Raw genomic sequence first — 20,478 nt, 5'->3', positions numbered from 1 at the left:
GGCTCCATGAGCAAACAGGTATGAAAAAAAAGAAAAAACAAAAAAAAAAAAACAGGTCCACCCTGGCATAATGAAGTATATCTGTTTCTGCTCCAGCTTTCACCAAGAACTAAATTTCATCCATAATCTGTGAAATATGTTTGGTGATTAGTCAGAGCACTCTCCTTCTGTTTAATAGTTTCCATAACAGCTGAAAAGTGTGTGAGTCTTGTTATATATTTTTATAACAGAGTATTTCGAAATGTGATTAAATCAATATTGTGTTGTATAATAAAAAGGTTCTCTTAATTTAGATCTATGTGGGAAATCCAGCTCTAAAGGCACCCCAAAAAAAGGGAATCATGCCATCCTGTTCCCTGGGTTTCTGCAGAAGAAAGAGACTAATTTTAAGTGGCAGTCAGGCTCTGAAGGTTTCTTTCAGCAAATACCTTGATCATGTCTAGAACACCTCATGTAGCCCTAGCAGGAATTTTGGTGCTGAAATTTCACCAGCCTTTGTGTACATCCCTGGAAGCCAGCTGAAGCTGTGCAATAAGTCTGGGCAAGTGCCAAGCACATGGCAGGACCACTGGGCAGCCCTGGGACCACTGCATGTCCAAGAGCAGCATCCTGGGCCTGTGGCTGCTCTTGAAATGAATTGGGGTGTCTACGTTAACTCCTGTGCAGTCAGGAAAAAGCCCACTGCTTATTGTTTGACTGTGAGGCTGCTGCACACTCTCTCTGTGAAGTAGTCTGGGCTAAAAGTGAAGTGTTTTTTTTAAAGTGTTTGCAATATCAGTTTGTTCTTCTGGCAGTGGTGACTCTACATCATTTTTGAAGTAAGGAAATTGCACTGGAAACATCAGTACCCATAAAACATTTAGAAGGATGTTAATCTATCAAAATTAAGTGTAAATAATTTGAAAATCCAGCTCTGGTATTTCAACTGTGTAAATATATTGAATCTGCAACACACTAGTGAACATGTCATTTTCAAGCAGAGCTTTGATTATAGAAAATGTAAATGAAGATATTTGAAGTACAAACCAGGGCAAGCAAAAGAAATATTCTGTTCTTAAAACAAACAGTCACAAAAACAAATGGTAAAATAAATGGGAGGTGATTATCAGAAAACTCAAGCAACTCCCAGATTTGCCAGCAATTTCATTCCTGGTTTGATCAAACGTGATTTCTGCGCACATAACAGGGAGGAGGCAAAGCTCATTCCCTGCAAAGTGAAACTACTTGAGCCTAGAGTAGCCTGATTCAGGCATCGCCTCAAATGCTCAAGGCTGGAAATAAAGGTAGGAATACGTCCAGCTACTGTCTCTTTTTTTTTTTTTTTTTTTTGTCAAGTAGTTCTCGCAGTGCTGTGTGTAAGCTACAGATCTTACTTTGGCACTTGACCATCTGCAGCTGCTTCACTGTAGCCCCTGGTGAGTTAGTGTCCATGAAGTCCATCTTAATGAAGCGGAGGAAAGGGTCTTCAGGAATACAAAAGATTTCCCCTGCTTAGCATGGAGCTGGGAGCGGCGTGGAGCAGAGAGCAAGCGGTGTGAGTGCTGGGAGCTGAGGTTTGCTCGTGGCTTCGTCAGCCCCGTCTGCGAGGCGGCGCTCACTCGGTGCCTGCCTCGGCGGCTGCAAGCACAGAGCCCTGCGCAGATCCCGCTCGCCCCGGCCGCTCCCCTAATAAACATGCCGAGGCCTTTCTACCTATTTATTTCTGCTTCCTTGGAGCTTTGGGTTTACTGGTATGTGAAAGGAGAAAAGCAAGCATATGTTCAGTTGCTCAATCAACCTTTTCTCAGTGCACACTCGGTGATCTCAGTGAGTCATTACAGCATAATTACAATTTGAGTGTGATATGCTGTTTGTAGAAAAGTATCTATTTTTAGCCCAAGAAACAGTACAGTCCCTGAAAGGAAGAGAAAGAAAGAAAAAAAGGAAAGAAGACAATCTGTAACCAGCAAATCAATGCTATTGTTAAGTGATATTACGAGACACCCTGTAGATTTACAATGCTTGCATGCAGCCACATAAAACCGTGCTGAAAAGAATGCCTACCAGGGGTTAAATTCATATGCCTGCACTGCAGCCTATTTCTGTCAACACTCAGCTCAGGAAATAAACATTTATGCTTTCTGAAATGAAAGTGTATTTTTGAAGACTAGCCGTCAGATATTTTTTGCCCTTCACACTTTCAAATGCTTAGCCTTTTTTGTAAGTTGACTGCAAAGTGCATCGGTTTGCTAGGCAAAAAGGGAAAAAAAAATCGTGACAAGTGCCCATGGCATCATTGTCAAGCACATGAGCGTCTAGTAGAAGATGGCAGGAGGGTTGGCACAAAACATGCTTCCTTCAAGCTTATTACCTAGGGGGTACCTGACTCTTGAGAAGCCTTTCAATCCTCCCAGATGACGTTATTCCAGACTGTCATCTGGTTTATTCGGAGCGCGCCGTGCTGCAGACAAACACGCTGTTTAACTGCAGGTCAAGGTACAGAGCCATTCTGCGAGCAAATGCCTGTGATACATTAAATGGCATTGACGTGGGGAGGGAGGCGGGCAGAGATCAAAGTTGTCACCACCATGGTGCATGCGAAGGGGGAAGAAGGCGCACAACGTGGTGCTTTAAAAAGCATTTGTACAGTGCTACACTGAAAACTCTGAGCGGCAAGGCTCTTCGGAATTAAGGAGCCAGACAAGGCATGACAAAGTTCAAAAGCCCACTGTGGGCAGCATCTCGGGGCTGTTTGGAGAGAGCTTAGAGCTGAGACCGGGAAGGCTGTGGCTGGTGCAGAAAGCTGGCAGTGTATTCACAGATGATCTGGAGACTTCTTTTCAAATAGTTACATTTTGAAATAGGAAATGTCCACTTGTCACTGAACATCGTTGGTCTGAACATCGTATAGCAAAAGTGCAGAGGATCAGAGCAAAGTTTGGCACGGAGCAAGCACAACCTTCAGGAAACAGTTAAAAATGAATCCCTCTATGTAAACACGTCTATGGCTGTGTAATCTGTTCTGTTAACTGTGACTTGCTGAACATCTACTAAAAGGGCACTGGTGGGATACAAGAGACACGCAGGATGCTTTCACATTTTCTGAAAAATCAGAACAAAACAAAGACAGATTAATTACAACATGATGCTGCTTTATATTCCCACAAGGGATGCCTGTAAAAGTTAAAACATGCTTTCACTGAGCAGGCTTTCAAGGGAAAGTTACTTCGATCAGGGAGAAAATAATCATGTTTATTTGATTTATTATTGGAGTGCAGAACAGTGTGGTTTATATTTGCCAGTTTTTCTATAATGTAAAAAAATCCTTTGATTTTTTGTGTCATATAAAAACAATTAGTATATTTTCTACACCAGAAAGCAGATTTTTCAAGAGTGCAGAACAATGAATTGTAGGTAAAATCCTATTTCTCCCTCTCACAGGGCATATGTAATTTCCTTTGGCTGTGGCATAATAAGTGTTATTGAAACATAGCAGTATTTATTAAAAAAAAAAAAAAAAAAAAAAAAAAAGTACCAAAATAGATAAGTAAATGAAGGAAGTAGGGAGTGTTAAAAAAAAAAAAAAAAAAAAAAAAAGAATAGAAATTGCAAGTTAAACTTTTTTTAATCAAAACTGATTTTATTGCTTTTTGCTTAATTAAACTCTTCAGAAGTGTGTGAAACATTGTTATACCTGAAAAATTGTTAATTTGTAAATCACAGGGACAAAAGGGCTCCACTGCAACTTTAAAGTTTCTATGCACGTAAATGTCAATAGAGTGCCTTCTCCATCATCAGCACTAAATTCACATTGATGCCTCTTTTCTTCTCTGTATTGATCCTTCCATGAGAACGTAGATTTGTATCTGTTAATTAATGCGTCCTGAAACAGCGTTTGTATTAATCAGGCAGATAAGAAAAATTGGATGCCTGCACCCTCATGACAACCGTAAAAGTGCTGGCCCTGATAAAATCGTGGATGGACCTCAATAAAAAAGTTCCTCCTTCCACTCAATAAACTAATCATCCTGCTTTTAATTATTCGGCAGAAAGATGTGTGGAGATTGGAGAATGTGTAAATCTATTTACTAACAGCAGTGTCTGGGAGGGAGAATAGGGCTGTCACAGGACAGTGCTGCAGGCTACGTTCTCTGTCCATCTGCTGCTGCAGAAAAACTGGTTCTTGAAAGACGGGAAGGAACAGAAATGTTGAAGCTAATTGAAATCATGAATTCCTCCTTATAACCTTTCAAACGATTATTTCTTCTCCATTTCCCTCTTATTTATTTTAATCACAGATGTGTTATTTTCCATTGTCACCTCCTCAAGGGTTTCGTGGTGGTGTTGGCTCAGGTTTTGTTGGTTTTTTTTGAAGGCAGAGAGCTACAGTTCTATCACAAGGCTCAAAAGACAGTATGAGAAAATGAAAACAAATAAGAAGGGGGAGGAAATAAGAGAGAGCAAGCATGCAGCCAGTTTTATATTTCATTTTTATGGATGCCTGGTGGTTTGGATGTGGGCTTGTCTTTTTTATTGTATTACTTCTGTTGCTTAGTGATTATAGAGAAAATCTTGTTTGGAGTAGATGCCTTGCAGATTTGCTAGTTTATGATCTGTTCCTACTTGACTGTAACTCTTGACTTTCAAAACACAAAAATGCATTTAAGTGTAATCGAACAGCAAAAAGAATGTTCGTACAGCAGGAACCCTGTCAAAGAACATGTGAGCAGCTCCATAAACAACTAAATGAAAGCCTCAGACATGTCTTAAGACCCTTTAAGAAAGGCTTGACTAATCCCCTTTGATGATTTTATTAAGTCCTTGTGGTTGCTGGTGCCAACTGGCAAACTGCTGCATTTCACCAACAGGCCAGGAAATCACTTCCTCTCCCATGTTGTTCTGTATCTCCTAATGTGATTGGGATATTAGCAGTTTGATATCATAAATTAACAGGTACTGTAAACAAGAGGCTGAAAAGGTAAGGCAGTAAAGATTTTTGCCCCCTGTGATCCTATTAGGAAAGACAGCAGGGGAAAAAAAAATAGGAAAGCAAAAGTTCAATTCATTAAGAGGCATTTATTAAATTTTTGCTTGTCCTCAGAAAAGTGATGGTGTGACTGCTGTTCAGTTGGCACTGTAATATGCTGTCCCATTACTTCAACAAGTGTGGTAGAGGCAGGAGCCATTGCAAAAGTAATTAACATCTTCTTGGAGGAGGGTGGGTTACTTCTTTTTCCCCTGAGGTTAAAGTTCAAAGAGAATTTCACTCTTCGTGTTAATCACCTTAAAACATCATTCACTATTCATCACTATTAAAACATCAAATCATCCCTTTCAAAAAGAAAAAAAAAAATCCCTCCTAAATTGTCCTTCTTGGCGTAAGGTAGCGGTGAACAGAGAGGTAAGAGATTCCTATAGTAAAATGGGGATGAAAGGCACAAAAGCAGAAGGGAGAATAATAAGAATACATACTTGTTTTATTACAATGTATATAAAAACAAATCAAGTAGAGGAGCAGGTTTATGACAAATCCAATTGTGCTTAGTATTTTTTCCTGTGTTTTTTTCCTATTCAGGGTTCTCCACTTTGTCTCTAGCTGACCAGATGAGCCTTCTGCAGAGTGCTTGGATGGAGATTTTGATTCTCGGTGTTGTATACCGGTCACTTTCTTTTGAAGACGAGCTTGTATATGCTGAAGATTATATTATGGATGAAGACCAGTCCAAATTGGCAGGCCTTCTTGACCTTAATAATGCCATACTGCAGCTGGTAAAGAAATACAAGAGCATGAAGTTGGAGAAAGAAGAGTTTGTCACCCTCAAAGCTATAGCACTTGCTAATTCAGGTTGGCACAGTGGCACAACAGTTGCTACATTTTTAATATATCACTTTTCTCCGTAATGCTTTCTGCATGCTTGTTTTAAATATGGGTTTAGAAGAAGAAATTGCTAATCAACCCTTAGTCTAACCGGCAACAAACAAAACAGTTCAAACTAAGAAGGGCTTTCTGGTTCCAAGTAATTGGGGAACATGATCCTAAGGGAGTGGAGGGTAATGCACTGTATGATTTGGAGAGTATTTTACAGGCAAAGATCCTTTCAAATGAATATGGATGTTGTTCTCCTAAATCCATTCCATAATCCAGACAAGTCTAATCATTGCAGTTAAAATGAGCAGGAGGGATGCATTGAGAATATGCTATATGCGTTCTCTTTAAATGCAGCTGCTGATGATTTATTTGATAGGGTGAATTCAGGATATGGGGGGGGGAGGAAATTCTTTATTAGTCTCGCATGGACCCCACCCTACCTTATGGATCCTCTGCATTTATCTATTACCTGTGCAGGAAGGGTTAAAAATCTCAGGAAGATGTGGTGGTATTTTTTTCCTGCATTTGAATTTAAAAGTGCTGAAGCAGTGAATACTGTCAGATAAGTAAAAATCGTTTGTGCTTTGTTGTTTTTCCTTTTGTGTCTCCTTAATGCTTTATTGTGGTCTTAAGTCCCTTTTAGCATTTGCATAAAGTTCACGATAGATCCCTCTTTAATGACGTGCCGATCATTAGATACCTGTGTGTCAATAACGTGCTCTGATGCTATGTTCCATTGACAGTCACACCGTGCCCCTCCATCTGCTTTTGTTTTGACCCTATCTTTGAACTTTATCTTGGTTGCTGGCCAGTAGTTTTCCCTTTAATTACAAGAAGGAAACTGTCAATAAAATCTGTTAAATGGGATGCAATGAGTGGCTTGAATGGGCGGACGGCTATTTGTTCAAATTCTGCAGCATTCAAGGTATTGACAGTTTGTTTTCTGGGGCCATATGTGACGATCAATCTCAGGCTGGGCTCAGCCGCGCTGAAAAATGAAAAACCAGATTGCTTTTGCTTACTTGTGGATGACGACTTGTGATTTGGCGCGGTCCTAGTGAGATGAGACCTTCTGCCCAAATTGCCCCCCTGAGAGCCAGGACGCGTGACTGTTTTTAGAAATAATTTTTTAATTGATTTTGTAATTAACAGTTCATCTACAATATTGATGCATGAATCCTCAGATTGATAGGAGGGAAATTGTTTTCAACAATGAAGTTGTACTTTCCTATTTGTCTTTGTAATGTGATTTAGAACTCTGCATTTTTAATTGGAAATATAATTCAAAAACATGCAAAGCCAAAATGCTTATTAGTTTCTTTGTAAAGTGTTCTCCACCCCAATAACTCTGTCCTTAGTTTTAGAATATTATTTTATTTCCAGAAAAGGAAAAAGCTGAAACACCCCTCAAAGCCTAGCATTATTTTTTAATTGAGAGTTTATTTATTTTTTTGTTACTACTATAAACATACACTTGAGGATACTTTGCGGTCACAAGTAACATTTTTCTCAGGTTTGTTCATTCTTTGTGAGCAGAGCAAGAAAGTTATCTGGAAGCTGGAGTCTAAGTTGTGAAGCTATTAGTGTTATTTTTTTTAATTCTATAAACCAAAGTCCATTTGAGTCAGAAATATTCTTGTAACTTACTTGATAAAAAGGTTTAGGGGCTAGAATATGGGGATACAGCATTTTCTCATGCATTGTTTTTTCACCAATAGGCATACAGTGGTTAAGTAATAATAAAATACACTGCTGCCAAAAAAAAGTTTAGTCATACATTGTGCATAGAGTGTGTCAAAATCATCTGTAGCTTCATTAACTTCACTGGAAATTTCAACAAGGATAATGTCAGAGAGAAATATAAGTCAGTATACTAGAACTCAGGGCACATTTAAGTGAAAACATCTTCCTCATCTTAAAAGAAATAAAATGGCTCTTTTAAAAGAAACGATTGTACAGAGAAGTTACAAAGCAAACCAGTCATTTGATTTCCCTCTTAGCAGAGTGTTTTGACTGCTGACATTAAATATTTTAGCTCCAGGTTGTACCTGCAGCAGATATCAAACTTTGTGGCTACACCAACCTGCAGAATTACAGACCAGCAAAAAATATCAGACCACTGGTGTTATAATTCACAAGTACTGCTAAAATTAAAGTATTAAAGTAAAATCAAATTTATTTTTTTATAGACAAAACCAGAAATAGCTTGTTTTTACATAACTAAGAAATTGATTAATGTACATGCAGTTATACCTGAGAAAAGGATACCTTTATGAAGTCTGTCAGTTAGCAGTTCACATTTTACTGTATTTTGTTGCTACAAGACTTTCTTCAAAAACTACCACTATTTATTTTTCCCGTTTAAAATACAGCAACATTTTTGTGGATGTAGAGCAAATGGATAAAGCATATTAAAGACTCCTAGGTGTTTCAGCCTTATCCACGCTGTCTGGTGAGATTCCCAGGTTAACTCTACTGTAAATAGAAGACAAAGGTGGTTTTATGGTTCTGCATCTGTGTTAGTGATTTATGATACAGTGTCACACTACTTTCAGTGCTGGTATATAGAAGCAGAAAAAGAAATTGTAGATTGTCTTAATATTGATTGCATTTTGTATAGATAAATACCACAAGCTTTGCTTTGGCCAGCAAATCTAAGTTACCGTGACCATTAAAATACCCCAACTGCTGCCTTTTGTTTTGGCCCATGGGGTCTGTTCCTCAGTGCAGCGTCTGAGGCGATGCTGCTGGTTGCTTTCTGAAAGGTGGGGCCAAGGAGCTGTTCAGGCTGATTTTCTGATGGTTCTTCTCAACTCTTCCATTGTGATGTTGGCCAACGCCAGTCCGCCTCTATAAATTTTCAGAAATGCAAGAACTATCAACCTTGGATATTATCCTTGATCCCAAGCAGAGTGCATGTAGTGTCTGTAAAGTTTAAATACATACATAAGAGCACAAATGTATGGATGTTTTAGTCCTGTGCAGATTAAACACTGTGCAGGTGTGGTTTCAATAGTTACGTTTAGTTTGTAGTGCTTAATAAAGACTGTATTAGAGTTTTAAATCTCTGCGATGATTCAACAGTAATTAATGCACCTTTCATGCTCAGACTCTGAGGAAGTCCCTCTTACCACCGGGTTGTCCTTGTCCTGTCAGTATCCCTGGTTTCTTCCTGCTTTCCTTCCCTTCTGTGCACAGAAGCAAGTTCCTTGAAGCTGCCGGATGCAGCCACCCTGCGTTCCCCCTTGCACTGCCCAAATGAAGCAATCTGGCACCACCGAGCACTTTGTTTACCCACGCAGAAAATCAACTTTGAATGGTTTCCAAAACATGCATGTACCAATTACTTCCTCGTGTGTAAGGGAAGGTGAACTATTTACAAAATACGTTCAGGTGAACGCAAGTGCACACGTGCACACTCCTGCACGTAAAAGGTGACCTCCTCATCTTTTCCATATTAGAAAATGCTTTCATGTATTGATTAGGAAATACTAAAGAGCGAGTTGCAGGTGAGCAGAAATTGCCTGATCAGTAAAGACTAAATTGTTCCTTCAGGCCTAAATGCTGCAGAAGATCTCAGGAGTCACAACTGAGACCAGATTTTAGAGTTCCCATCTAAGACCTAAAATAAGTAACTAATGTGTCAAAATACATTAGCACATTATAAAATGTGATCTGTGTGTATCTGCCTAATAGACTGCTGGCATCTTGAAAAATCTGACCTAAATGTGGATGCTAGGCACTTAAATGTATAACCTTATGCACTGTTGAAAATTTAATCTTAAACATTAATACTAGCTGTCTAGCCAGTAACACCAGAAAGAGAAAAGGGCCTCCACTTGCCATCACAATTTCTGGTCTCACTATCTTACTAACTGACTTTTTTTAAAAAAAAAAAAAAAAAAAAAAAAAAGGAAAAAAGAAAAAGAAAAAAAAAAAAAAAAAAAAAAGGAAAGACAAAACCCTTTCAGTACCGAAGGAGTGAGAACTAAGAAGCATCTTGTGCATGTTAACATCATGAAGCACAGAGCAGCACAGATGCCAGGAAAGTTACATGCTCATCTATCCTGGTAAGAAATGTAGCTCTTACCTGCAGCTTATTTATCTTTCCAGACAGCAAAACAACATACTCAGAGTGCTAGGCTATTACAATTAAATAATATTATCATAGTAAAAATTAATTGATAGAACCCTGTAAATGATATTTCATAGAACATCATCTTTATTACCAGTGTAGATTGGGGTTTATAATATGTTGCAAAATACTGTATTTAGTTTCTAACAATGCCATTTTTGCATGTTGTTTTATTTAGCCATCTTTCTGTATCTTGATAGTGTTGGAATCCATTATTAAATATGGCTATCTCTAATAGCCATGTAGAGAGAAATATATATACACATGTCATTGGTGTATTACCAATGTTTATACTACGAAATATAAATAGCAAGACCTGTTAACTCCTTCATATAATTTCATATAAAGAGTGAAACAGCTTAGAAATTAATTTGAGAAAAGGAAACTGCCAGGATAGTCAGTTTTCCTGTCTCATAAACAGCTTTTTCCTCCTAGTCCATTTTCTTGTAATCACATCGGTTGCACCCCCAGTGCTTAGAGAAAACAAATTACTCCGTGGTCACTTGCTCTGTTTTTGGTGTTGGTTGGCTCTTCTCTTCTGGTGGTTGGTGTAGTAACCAGATAACTTTGTGATGTTTCTCACCTGTTTATGAGTGAGGTAGCCACTACCCCTACAGCCATTACGTGCTTGGAGCTCGAGTCTCCCAGGGGCGAGGCAGGGAGGTGAGGCAGGGAGGCCAGCAGTGGCAGCAGGAGGTTAGAGCCCCGGGTCCCCTCATCCCGGTGCAGGGTCACCAGCGAAGCTGCACTGCCTCTGTCCCTGGCCAGCTCTCTGCTTGTATGTGAATTTCCTGGGAATCAAATCTCCATGGCTGTGTAGGAAAGACCCTGTGTGAAGTGCCACGCCACATCCAGTGGTGGGCAGCCGCTGTTAGCGACCCTTCTTTTCCACAGCAGTGTACCAGTGGTACCAGGCTCTCAATGGTAATTTCGGCAATTACTTCTGTCTCATAGTGCAATCCAGACTAGGACCTTGTTCACTAAAACAAAGCATACAAGCTTCTGTTTTACTGTTTTGGTTTCCACTGCCTCTAATTCCTATGGACAAGGAATTTGTAGTTTATTCCTCTGTAATTTCCAACGTATGTATATTCTGACTGAAGTGTCTGTTTCCAATGGAATAATCCAGATCTCAGACCATTTTTGCCATACTCTTTTGCAAGGGAAAACACTCCTGTCTGTATGCTTGTCTCTTAGCCTTAACATGCAGACCCCAGCAGACAGTTCTGTTCAGGGAAGACAGGCGAATGGATGTTCAAAGTTACGTGTGTTTGTTGGTCCTACATAGGGAGAACCAAAGTCAATATCTGAGGCAAGTTCACTTAGAGGCTGGAAAAGGATGGGAATTATTGCTGTGTGAGGGAACCGGGAACCTAGTTTGATTTGGCATCAGCAGTTTCCATGGGTTACGTCTATCTTAAGCAATATGCTTTTCAAAATGTCACTTTGTTGTGTTTCTCCTATAAATTATACACAAACACAGTGTGGACAAGCACTTTGCAGAAATGCAAGTTTTCCTCTGTAAATGTCTCACATTTCAGGCAGGACAGGATGGACATCTGTAATTTTGAAAGAATCTCTCCCATGTGAACACTGTGGTGATTTTTGTGGTGTTTTTTGTTTTGTTTTGTTTTGTTTTTGGATTGGCAATATCATCCAAAAATACTTTCCTTTTATTTCAGACATAGCCCAGATTATGATTCTTTTCCCCTCAGTTAAAGGGGAACTGTTCTCCTTAAAGTCAAAAGCGTTGTGTGCTGTTCTTGCTCTTCGTCTCCAGTTCTTCCATCATCCAGCAACTCCCTAACCTGATTTATCCTTTTTTAGTTTGTGAGATACTCTTCCGTATGGAACCACAGATGTCACTGTGATTGCTATCTTTCAAGTACCTTGCTCTACTTGTTGATATTTGCCCCTCTGATGTGCTTTATCAGCATCTTAATGCGTGTGTTCACTGCTGCATACTCCCTGCTGCTTGATTCACTGTAATAATTTCTTGCTTTATGCTGCCTGAATTTTCAGACGTGAAGAAATACTTCACTTGAGACCCCTGGGTTTCCTCTGCTTTCTTCTTACTGATGTATGTTATATACACTATGCAAACATACCAGCCTCTATCTTTCCTGAGAGCAGTATTTGGAGAGGTCTCCTTGCCCTCATTTCAGGTGCTTTCCAAACTTCAGCTAATTCTTCCCCTTTGTGCTGTGTTCTGAATTATTCCTGGGTGGCCCGGATGTTTGTTTGCTGCGTTTGAGATGAAGCTTGAATTTTAAACAAGGTAGATTGTAATCTCAATTTGTATCTGGACCTTGCGGTGTTTCTCTTAGATGAGAACTCTGTTTTTCTCTCATTTCTGCACAATGATGCAATCAATTGGCTTTCTGTGGGGCTGATCAGAAGAGGTGCAATTCTGTTTTCCCATGCTGTGATGGTGAAACAACGTGTTTGCAAGGATAAAAAGAGACTCTCAAAGCAGAGCTCAATGAGTCCATGCCCTAACTTGTTGATCTCACCCTCCCCCATTGCACTGGGGCACTGATCAAAACCTTTTCCCTCCCCTTGGATTTACATCCCATGTTTTCAGCAGTCTTGTATCAATGAGTCTTGTGTCTGGCGAACACTAGCCTGGGATGCTTTTTTTGCAGGGTTCTTAATATCAAATCTTGCTTGCTTCCAAATGACAATACTATCAAATTACCCTGTTTATTTTCATTCTTTATAAAGGCACTAATTTTAAAGTGTCTTACATCTAGGTATAGGTTTCCTAATTACCTGTGTAGAATACAATTGAAGCCACTTCAAAAAAAATAATAATTCTGTTTTTTTCTTGGTATAGAAAGAACATTCAAAATTTTGTACATAACTTAGAATTTAATTTCATATCGTCTGTGGAATTATTTCTTTACTTCTGGATTGTTGCACGAGTCTGTTTTTCCTTAAATTGTAGCAGTGCTTGTTGACATTGCCCTCTCTTATGAGTGTGGACTGGACTTATCAGCGACAAGTTAACCTGCTCTGAATTCACTTCAGTGTCTGCCAGTCTGTAGTTACTGCAAAGATTTCTTTTCTTTTATTTTTCCTCTTCTTTTCCACTTGGCTAGTTCAGCATTTTCAACCATTTTGCTTATTTTCAAAGGCTTACGCCTGAGGGATTAAGATCTACATTCGCTTAATATCTGGAGTAAAGTGGAAGTTCCAAACTCCAAGGCTAAAACTTGAAGAAGTATATTTGTAGAGATTAATATTTTCCTGAGCAATGTGCGAGCTGAATCATCGTCTAATTAAATAGCATAGATTTAGTGAGTTTGCATTTAAACATTAGCAGCCCCTAGAATGGGTAAAGCTGAAATGAGTTTGAATCTTTTCTGTAAATGGAAAGTTAAATTATCACAGTAATTTGATTAAATCATTTTTAAATCTTCCAAGCCAAATCGCAGTTTTAAGGGAATAGTTTGAAGTTGTAGTCACTGGCTGTAAGTGCCTCTCTCCCCGCTGTTTTTTCTCATTCCATTTCCTGTGCCATTCTCAGATCTATTTGCCTGGGTTTGGGTTCGAAGCACCGGACCATGGATTTCAAAGACAGCAACAAATATATCAAACGTTTTACTGCTGTTTCTCTTTCACATCAGCAATTGCTCTGTTTACCAGAGGGATGCTGTACGGTCACATCCGGACTCCATCCATGTATTTCCAAGCTCAGTTGTAAACGTTGGTTCTGGGAAGAACCAGACAAACTTTATACAAGGTTAAAAACTGAACATTTATGGTCAGGTGCTCCAGAAAGGCCTGTCTCTCTATGCAGCATGGTGTAAAACTATTTTTCTGGGAGAATCAGTCTTTGACCTGCCAAGAATTTTCTTGCTGCTAAAATGCTCCTATCCCATGCTCCTAACATTTCTGGGTTGTCTATACACCTGGCCCTGCACTGTGGGCTTGGAGAGAGGAGGAAAAGCTATGTCATTTCTGCACAAAGTGTGCATGGTTTGTGGAAAATGATTTGGAGTAGCCCATCCTACCCATGCTCTGTACCACAACTGTGAATATCTGAGGATTTGGTGAAGAGTAGAGGAGCAATGAAGCCAATTTGTTTGGTGTTTGTATTCCAAATTAAGCCCAGTGATTGGACACCTTGCTTAAGACATTTGTCACGTTTGTCTGTGTGTGTGTTAGCATCTCTGTATTGATTACATTCTGTTTGTAGGATACAGGATTCAGGGATTTTCTTTTATTGACACAGAATTATTTAATAGAATTGCCATATTAGAAGACTATCAAAAATGTATGGATTTGAGGAATGGGCTCACATTAATTAGAAGTAAATTTTGCTACAGGTACCATTTCCCTGGCATCTTTCTTAAAATGTTGTAGCCCTCTTTTTCCCTAAGAGAGATATTTTTTGGTTTCTCTGTTTTCAGCACAGTGTACCTTGATGTGCAGTATCACATCCCTGCAGCGTATGTCTCACTGCATGCTTCCTAGAGCATGTATCCGCTAAGACTCAGAATTATTAAACGTGAAATTCCCATAGGACTCCATTATGTGTAATTAACAGATAAACTGTCATCAGAATCAATAAAACGTGCTAAATGATCCAAACTTGTATATAATTAAGTGTCTGTTTTAGAGCAGGAGCTGTAACTTTTTTTTTTTTTTCTTTTCAATTTGCACATTTGTTTTGACAATAGAAGCTGGAACATTTTGGTTAACCTGTTACTTACTGGTTCGTGTTTTGGTTTCATATGTTTGTGTTTAAAAAAGAGAGGTATTTATTATCCAGCCTAATTGTTTGAAGAAGTAGTTATATGTAAGCTTTCAGGAGATAAATCTTAGATGCATCTTCATTCTCAGAATATAATTCAAGTATTTGAGGCATGTGGAAAATTTGTTGCTGTTGTCATCAACAGGGGAAAAGCATGATGCCCACGCTCATCTAGTGCATCATAGCTGCTTAGTACAGGAGCTGGAAACATTTCTGGAAGTGGGTTCTTCCCTGTCCAACTTCTCAGACACTGTTCTGCCTGAGAGCAGGAGCTTTATTCAAAAAATAATAATAATAAAAAAATAAAAAAAAATCTGCAAGGTGCAAAGTAAGCATTGTATTAACTAGGTTTTTCAAGGAGATGCCCTAACGCAGCCATGGATTCACTGTCCCAGCTTCACCTTGTGCTAAGGTCACGCAGTGTCCCTAGGACATGCACCCCCTTGCAGCAGTTCTCATATGGTGCTTTATTTAAATTTTATGTAAGTCCACGGGCCAAAATCCCTATTCTGGTAGCTGATCAGGGGTGTTTGGCAGCCTATTTTACAAATGGCTGTTCTTCCTTACTTGCGTTCACCTCTCTTTGGACCACATCGCTTTTTCTTTGGCATTTATGATTACATAAAAGTCAGAGAATTAGGGCTGCTCGTCTGAAGTCATCTCAGCATGGTCCAGTAACTGCGTGTTCTCAGGGACATCTTCCCCTTTTGTATTTATGCTGTTTAGGGTTTTACAGTTATTTCAGTTAGATCTTTTCTTTTTATTTCACACTTCCATTGCTTTAATCTTTCCAGGTCATGTAGCAGCTTAGTTTAGTTCCTGGTGTGCATTTTGTCTGGGCTTCTCACTCAATACTTATACCACCAAAACATCTCACCTGGAAAAGGTACAGGATGAGGTGCTTGCTTTGAGTGATTAAAAAAAAAAAAAGCAGAATCCCAACAACAACAAGATGAAGCATCCTCTGAGTGAGTAGGAGGAAAGGATTACACCTAGTAGGAAATGTTAGCTTGATAGAGCAAAAGCTGCTCAGGACCATGTTAAGTGTTGCCTCTCTATGTGAACATGCCGGAGGGAGAAAAACTTTGCTAAGCCTATCAGGAAACCACATCAAACTCTCCTTTCCCTTGTGTCAGTGAAGTGGTCCTAATCCTGTCATTTTTATGTAGCCATGAGCACCACCGACCAGCGGGTAACAACCACAGCCTCCAATCCCTCAGCCTCGGAGCCTGCTGCACAAGTCTACCAAGCTTTCACATAACGGGGCAGTCATTCTTGCATCCCTGATAAAATGCGGACTTCAGCTCGTACAGCCATTTGCCCTTTGGCGCTGTAATTTCTTTGACGCAGTAACTGTAAGAGGTAGTTTATGGAGCAGCTCAGGCGACCGTTTTCCTAGTTTGAGGAGGATGAGGAGAAGGATTATTTACCCAAGAGTTAATTATACATTTGTAGCTCCACTGTGGTTCCGGATAGTGTTCTGAAGGTCGATACAGAAATAAGTGGGTAATTATCTTCCTCCTCTGTAAAAGAGGACAGCACCAGTGAAAGAGCTGTGCAGCCACTGGGTTACCTGACTTTGTGGCACACCAAACTGAAACCTCTTGTTGCTCCTTTGTTTTGCAGACTCAATGCACATAGAGGATGTTGAGGCAGTGCAGAAACTTCAGGACGTCTTACACGAGGCTCTGCAGGATTACGAGGCCGGACAGCACATGGAAGACCCACGTCGCGCTGGCAAGATGTTGATGACTCTCCCACTTCTGAGGCAAACCTCCACCAAGGCTGTGCAGCATTTCTACAACATCAAACTGGAAGGCAAAGTCCCCATGCACAAACTTTTTTTGGAAATGCTGGAGGCCAAGGTCTGACTAAAGCATCATGGGGCTTTCCCATCATGCACGTTTTAAAAAAAAAAAAAAAAAAAAAAAAAAAAAAGGGAAAATAAACAGGATAATAATGGCAAAGAAACTTAGTGTTTAATTAAGGAAAAAATGACTGCACTGATATTTAGCAGCAAGACTGTGAAGCAGCTTTCAACTTTTTCTTCTGTGTCTTTCTGATGCAGTTTTTCCTTTTCCTTTTCTCTCTTTTCCTTTCTGTTCTTTCCTTTCCTTTTTCCTTTTCTCTTTTTCCTTTGCTGCTGAACTTTTTAAAAGAGGTCTCTAATTGAAGAGAGATGGAAGCCAGGCCTGCCAAAGGATGGAAATCCATAATATGGATGCCAGTGAACTTATTATGAACCATAATGTCCCCAATGACAAAGGAATCAAAGAGAGAACCACCGTACCTAGCAGTACAGTACAACACGATGAACTGACTGAATGCAGTATTAGATTTCATAGGAGCAGTCTCTAATTAGACGACTAAGCGACGATGCATCGGCTGCTTCTTATCATTGCATTTTCCATCTAGATCAGTTACAGCCATTTGATTCCTTAATTGTTTTTTCAAGTCTTCCAGATATTTCTTAGGTTAGCTACAATGTAACTTTTTCAGGGAATAGTTTAAGCTTTATTCATTCATGCAATACTAAAGAGAAAGAAATACTGCATTTTTGTGCTGGCTTGAACAATGATGAACAATAATGAAGGACAAATGAATCCTGAAGGAAGATTTTTTTAAATGTTTTGTTTCTTCTTACTAACGGAGATTTTTTTGTACCAGCTTTACCAGTTTTCAGCCATTTATTAATGTGGGAATTTATCTTACTAAAGCAATAGTTGAAGGGAAGGTGCATATTATCACGGATGCAATTTATGTTGTGTGCCAGTCTGGTCCAAAACATCCAGTTTCTTAACATGAGCTCCAGTTTATAACTAAATGTTCACTGACTCAAAGGATTAGATTACACCTACCGTATATCTGAGTAGTCTAACATTTAAATACTCCATGTCAAGTACCAATCTATAAAGGTGTAGGAGACAGCGACTGTACAAAGGTATAGTTGCTGTGTGATTTCTAACTGCTTCAGTTGTCAATGAATGAGATACTGCCTGTTTGCAAAATTATAACCTTACACACAGGAGAACCCTCAGAACCGATAGTAGCTTAGAGGCAATAAGGCAAATGCCAATGTCTGCAAAATTAAGAAATCAGAGTAGTAGACTTCTGACCAAATTCAACAATTTAACACTTCTATACCTTATTTATTGATTTAGATTTTATTTTGTAAATTACAATTGTTAACAAGTAGCTAAACCAGTATATGTGCTTTTCAACCAGTATTGTCACAGCATGAAAGTCAGTCAGTTTCAAGACTGTTAAGAGGTGTAATCTAATGTATAAACCAATTAGATGCCCCCAGAAAACTACAGTCGCTAAATAACCAATAAACAATAACCTCCATCAAATGCTATACCAATGTACCAGTGTTAGTAGCTGCTCCCTGTACTATGTGAACATCCTTATTCTATGTACACAGATGTAATTAAAATTGTAATCCTAACAAACAAAAGAAATGTAGTTCAGCTTTTCAATGTTTCATGTTTGCTGTGCTTTTCTGAATTTTTATGTTGCATTCAAAGACTGTTGTCTTGTTCTTCTTGTGGTGTTTGGATTCTTGTGGTGTGTGCTTATAGACACAGGGTAGAATTAGAGACAATATTGGATGTACAATTCCTCAGGAGATTACAGTAGTATATTCTATTCCTTACCGGTAATAAGGTTCTTCCTAGTAATAATTAAGAGATCGAAACTCCAAACAAATACTCGTTATGATCAGATACACGTCGAAATCATAATATTTTCAAAACAAGGGATAATTTCTGTAACAGTTTATTATAGAATACCAATGTATAGCTTAGAAATAAAACTTTGAATATTTCAAGATTATAGATAAGTCTAATTTTTAAACGCTGTAAATATAGCTTTTATTCAATCATCTCTCAGATGTTGTTATTAACTCGCTCTGTGTTGTTGCAAAACTTTTTTGGTGCGGACAAGTTTCCAAAACTATTGCTACGTTGTGTGCTTTAAACAAAATAACAATGGGCTGGTGCTCCATCAGCCTTGTGCTAGAAAAAAAAAAAAAAGAAAAAAAACTGTGTATCTATCATTAGCTATATGGGACTATATTGTAGATTGTGTTTTCTCAGTAGAGAAGTGACTGTAGTGTGATTCTAGATAAATCTTCATTAGCAATTCATTCAGATGGTCAATAACTTGAAATTTATAGCTGTGATAGGAGTTCAGAAATTGGCACATCCCTTTTTAAAAAATGACAAAAAAAAAATACAACTCCTGGGAAAAAGGTGCTGATTCTATAAGATTATTTATATATGTAAGAGTGCAAAAAAAAAAAGTTTATTTTCCAGAAAGTTTGTGCAGGGTTTAAGTTGCTACTGTTCAAGTACACTATATATATATAAATATATAATATAAATATTGTTTTTGCTGTATCACATTAAAGAACTTGGGCTTCAGGGTCAAAAGCCAATTGACTAGAAATATACAAAAAAAGAAAAAAAAAAAAACATAAAAAAAATGGAGATGTGTTAAAGGCACACGGTGCAAATTTTAGTTTTCGTTTTCAGTAATATTTTGGAGCTGCAAAAGAACAAGTATCTCAAGACTGTAAAAGCATTACCTGAAATATAGCTAAAAGAACTGCACGGGCTTTATAATATTGTTCATCTTAAACCTTGCTGGAGAAGAGTTCTTTCAAGACCACTTACTTAATGTGAAGTGTTGGGAAAATTTCAAAGGGTGTATGTTTTAGCCATAACAATTTAATTTCTATTTTTGCTTCATTTTTTAATTTTTTCTTATTTAAAGCAATATGATTGTGTAACTCCCAGAAGTTACACATTTGTTTCAATCAGATCAGATTGTTGTATTTATTCCACTATTTTGCATTTAAATGATAACATAAAAAGATATAAAAAATTAAAACTGCTATTTTTCTTATAGAAGAGAAAATGGGTGTTGGTGATTGTATTTTAATTATTTAAGCGTCTCTGTTTACCTGCCTAGGAAAACATTTTATGGCAGTCTTATCGTGCAAAGATCGCAAAAGGACAAAAAAATTAAACTGCTTATAATAATCCAGGAGTTGCATAATAGCCAGTAGTTAAAAAGCGAAACAAAACAAAAAATAAAAACAAACATGTCTATAGCTGTAGATGGGCTTCACATCTGTATAGCAATCAACTGTATATTTTTGTGATGTGTATCATACCGTGTGCTCCAACCAATGTCCATTTGTGTAAATGTATTTATTTTATATTGTATATATTGTTAAATGCAAAAAGGAGATATGATTCTGTAACTCCAATCAGTTCAGATGTGTAACTCAAATTATTATGCCTTTCAGGATGATGGTAGAGCAATATTAAACAAGCTTCCACTTTTGATTGCTTTTATTTTATTTTTTGTGTTGTGGGGTTTTTTTGGTTTTATTTTCTTTTTCTAAGAAGGAAACAAACCAATTAGCATTACCTTTTGTTACTTCCATTCAAAGAGTAGCAAGCATTACCCCTCTTCCCTCGAAGTACAATATGAGTGTAAATAAATGCTATATAAAGCCTTGTCAGAATGAATTCCAGTGTGGTACAAGACATTTTGCATATTTAAGAGTATGCAAAATGTCTCATAGCACATTAGAATTCAGGCTGACAGGCCTTTATATAGCACTTATTTAATCTTAAAGCATCTTCACATCAACCTGCATTACTCAAAATCATTGCCTCTCTGTCAATGTCATAAAAGAAAACTTTCCCACTATTTTAAGATCAC

The 20,478-nt window shown here is 38.3% G+C and overlaps 1 protein-coding gene across 5 annotated transcripts in view; it reads left to right on the top strand.

Annotated features, from left to right (window-relative positions):
• Window positions 1–20,094, top strand: part of ESRRG (estrogen related receptor gamma) — a 384,813-nt gene extending 364,719 nt beyond the window's left edge. For all 5 annotated transcript variants that reach the window (XM_084285110.1, XM_084285108.1, XM_084285109.1 and 2 more), the window contains 2 exons: window positions 5,555–5,824; window positions 16,369–20,094. In XM_084285110.1, the coding sequence (XP_084141236.1) occupies window positions 5,555–5,824; window positions 16,369–16,613 (515 nt within the window). In that variant the 3' untranslated portion in view covers window positions 16,614–20,094. The remainder of the gene's footprint in view (window positions 1–5,554; window positions 5,825–16,368) is intronic.
• The last annotated feature ends 384 nt before the right edge of the window (window positions 20,095–20,478 follow it).

Source organism: Netta rufina (assembly GCF_964035555.1).
Source record: "Netta rufina genome assembly, chromosome: 3".
NCBI lineage: Eukaryota > Metazoa > Chordata > Aves > Anseriformes > Anatidae > Netta > Netta rufina.
Note: the sequence above shows the minus strand (reverse complement) of the source record. Positions and strands in the feature narration are given on the sequence as shown.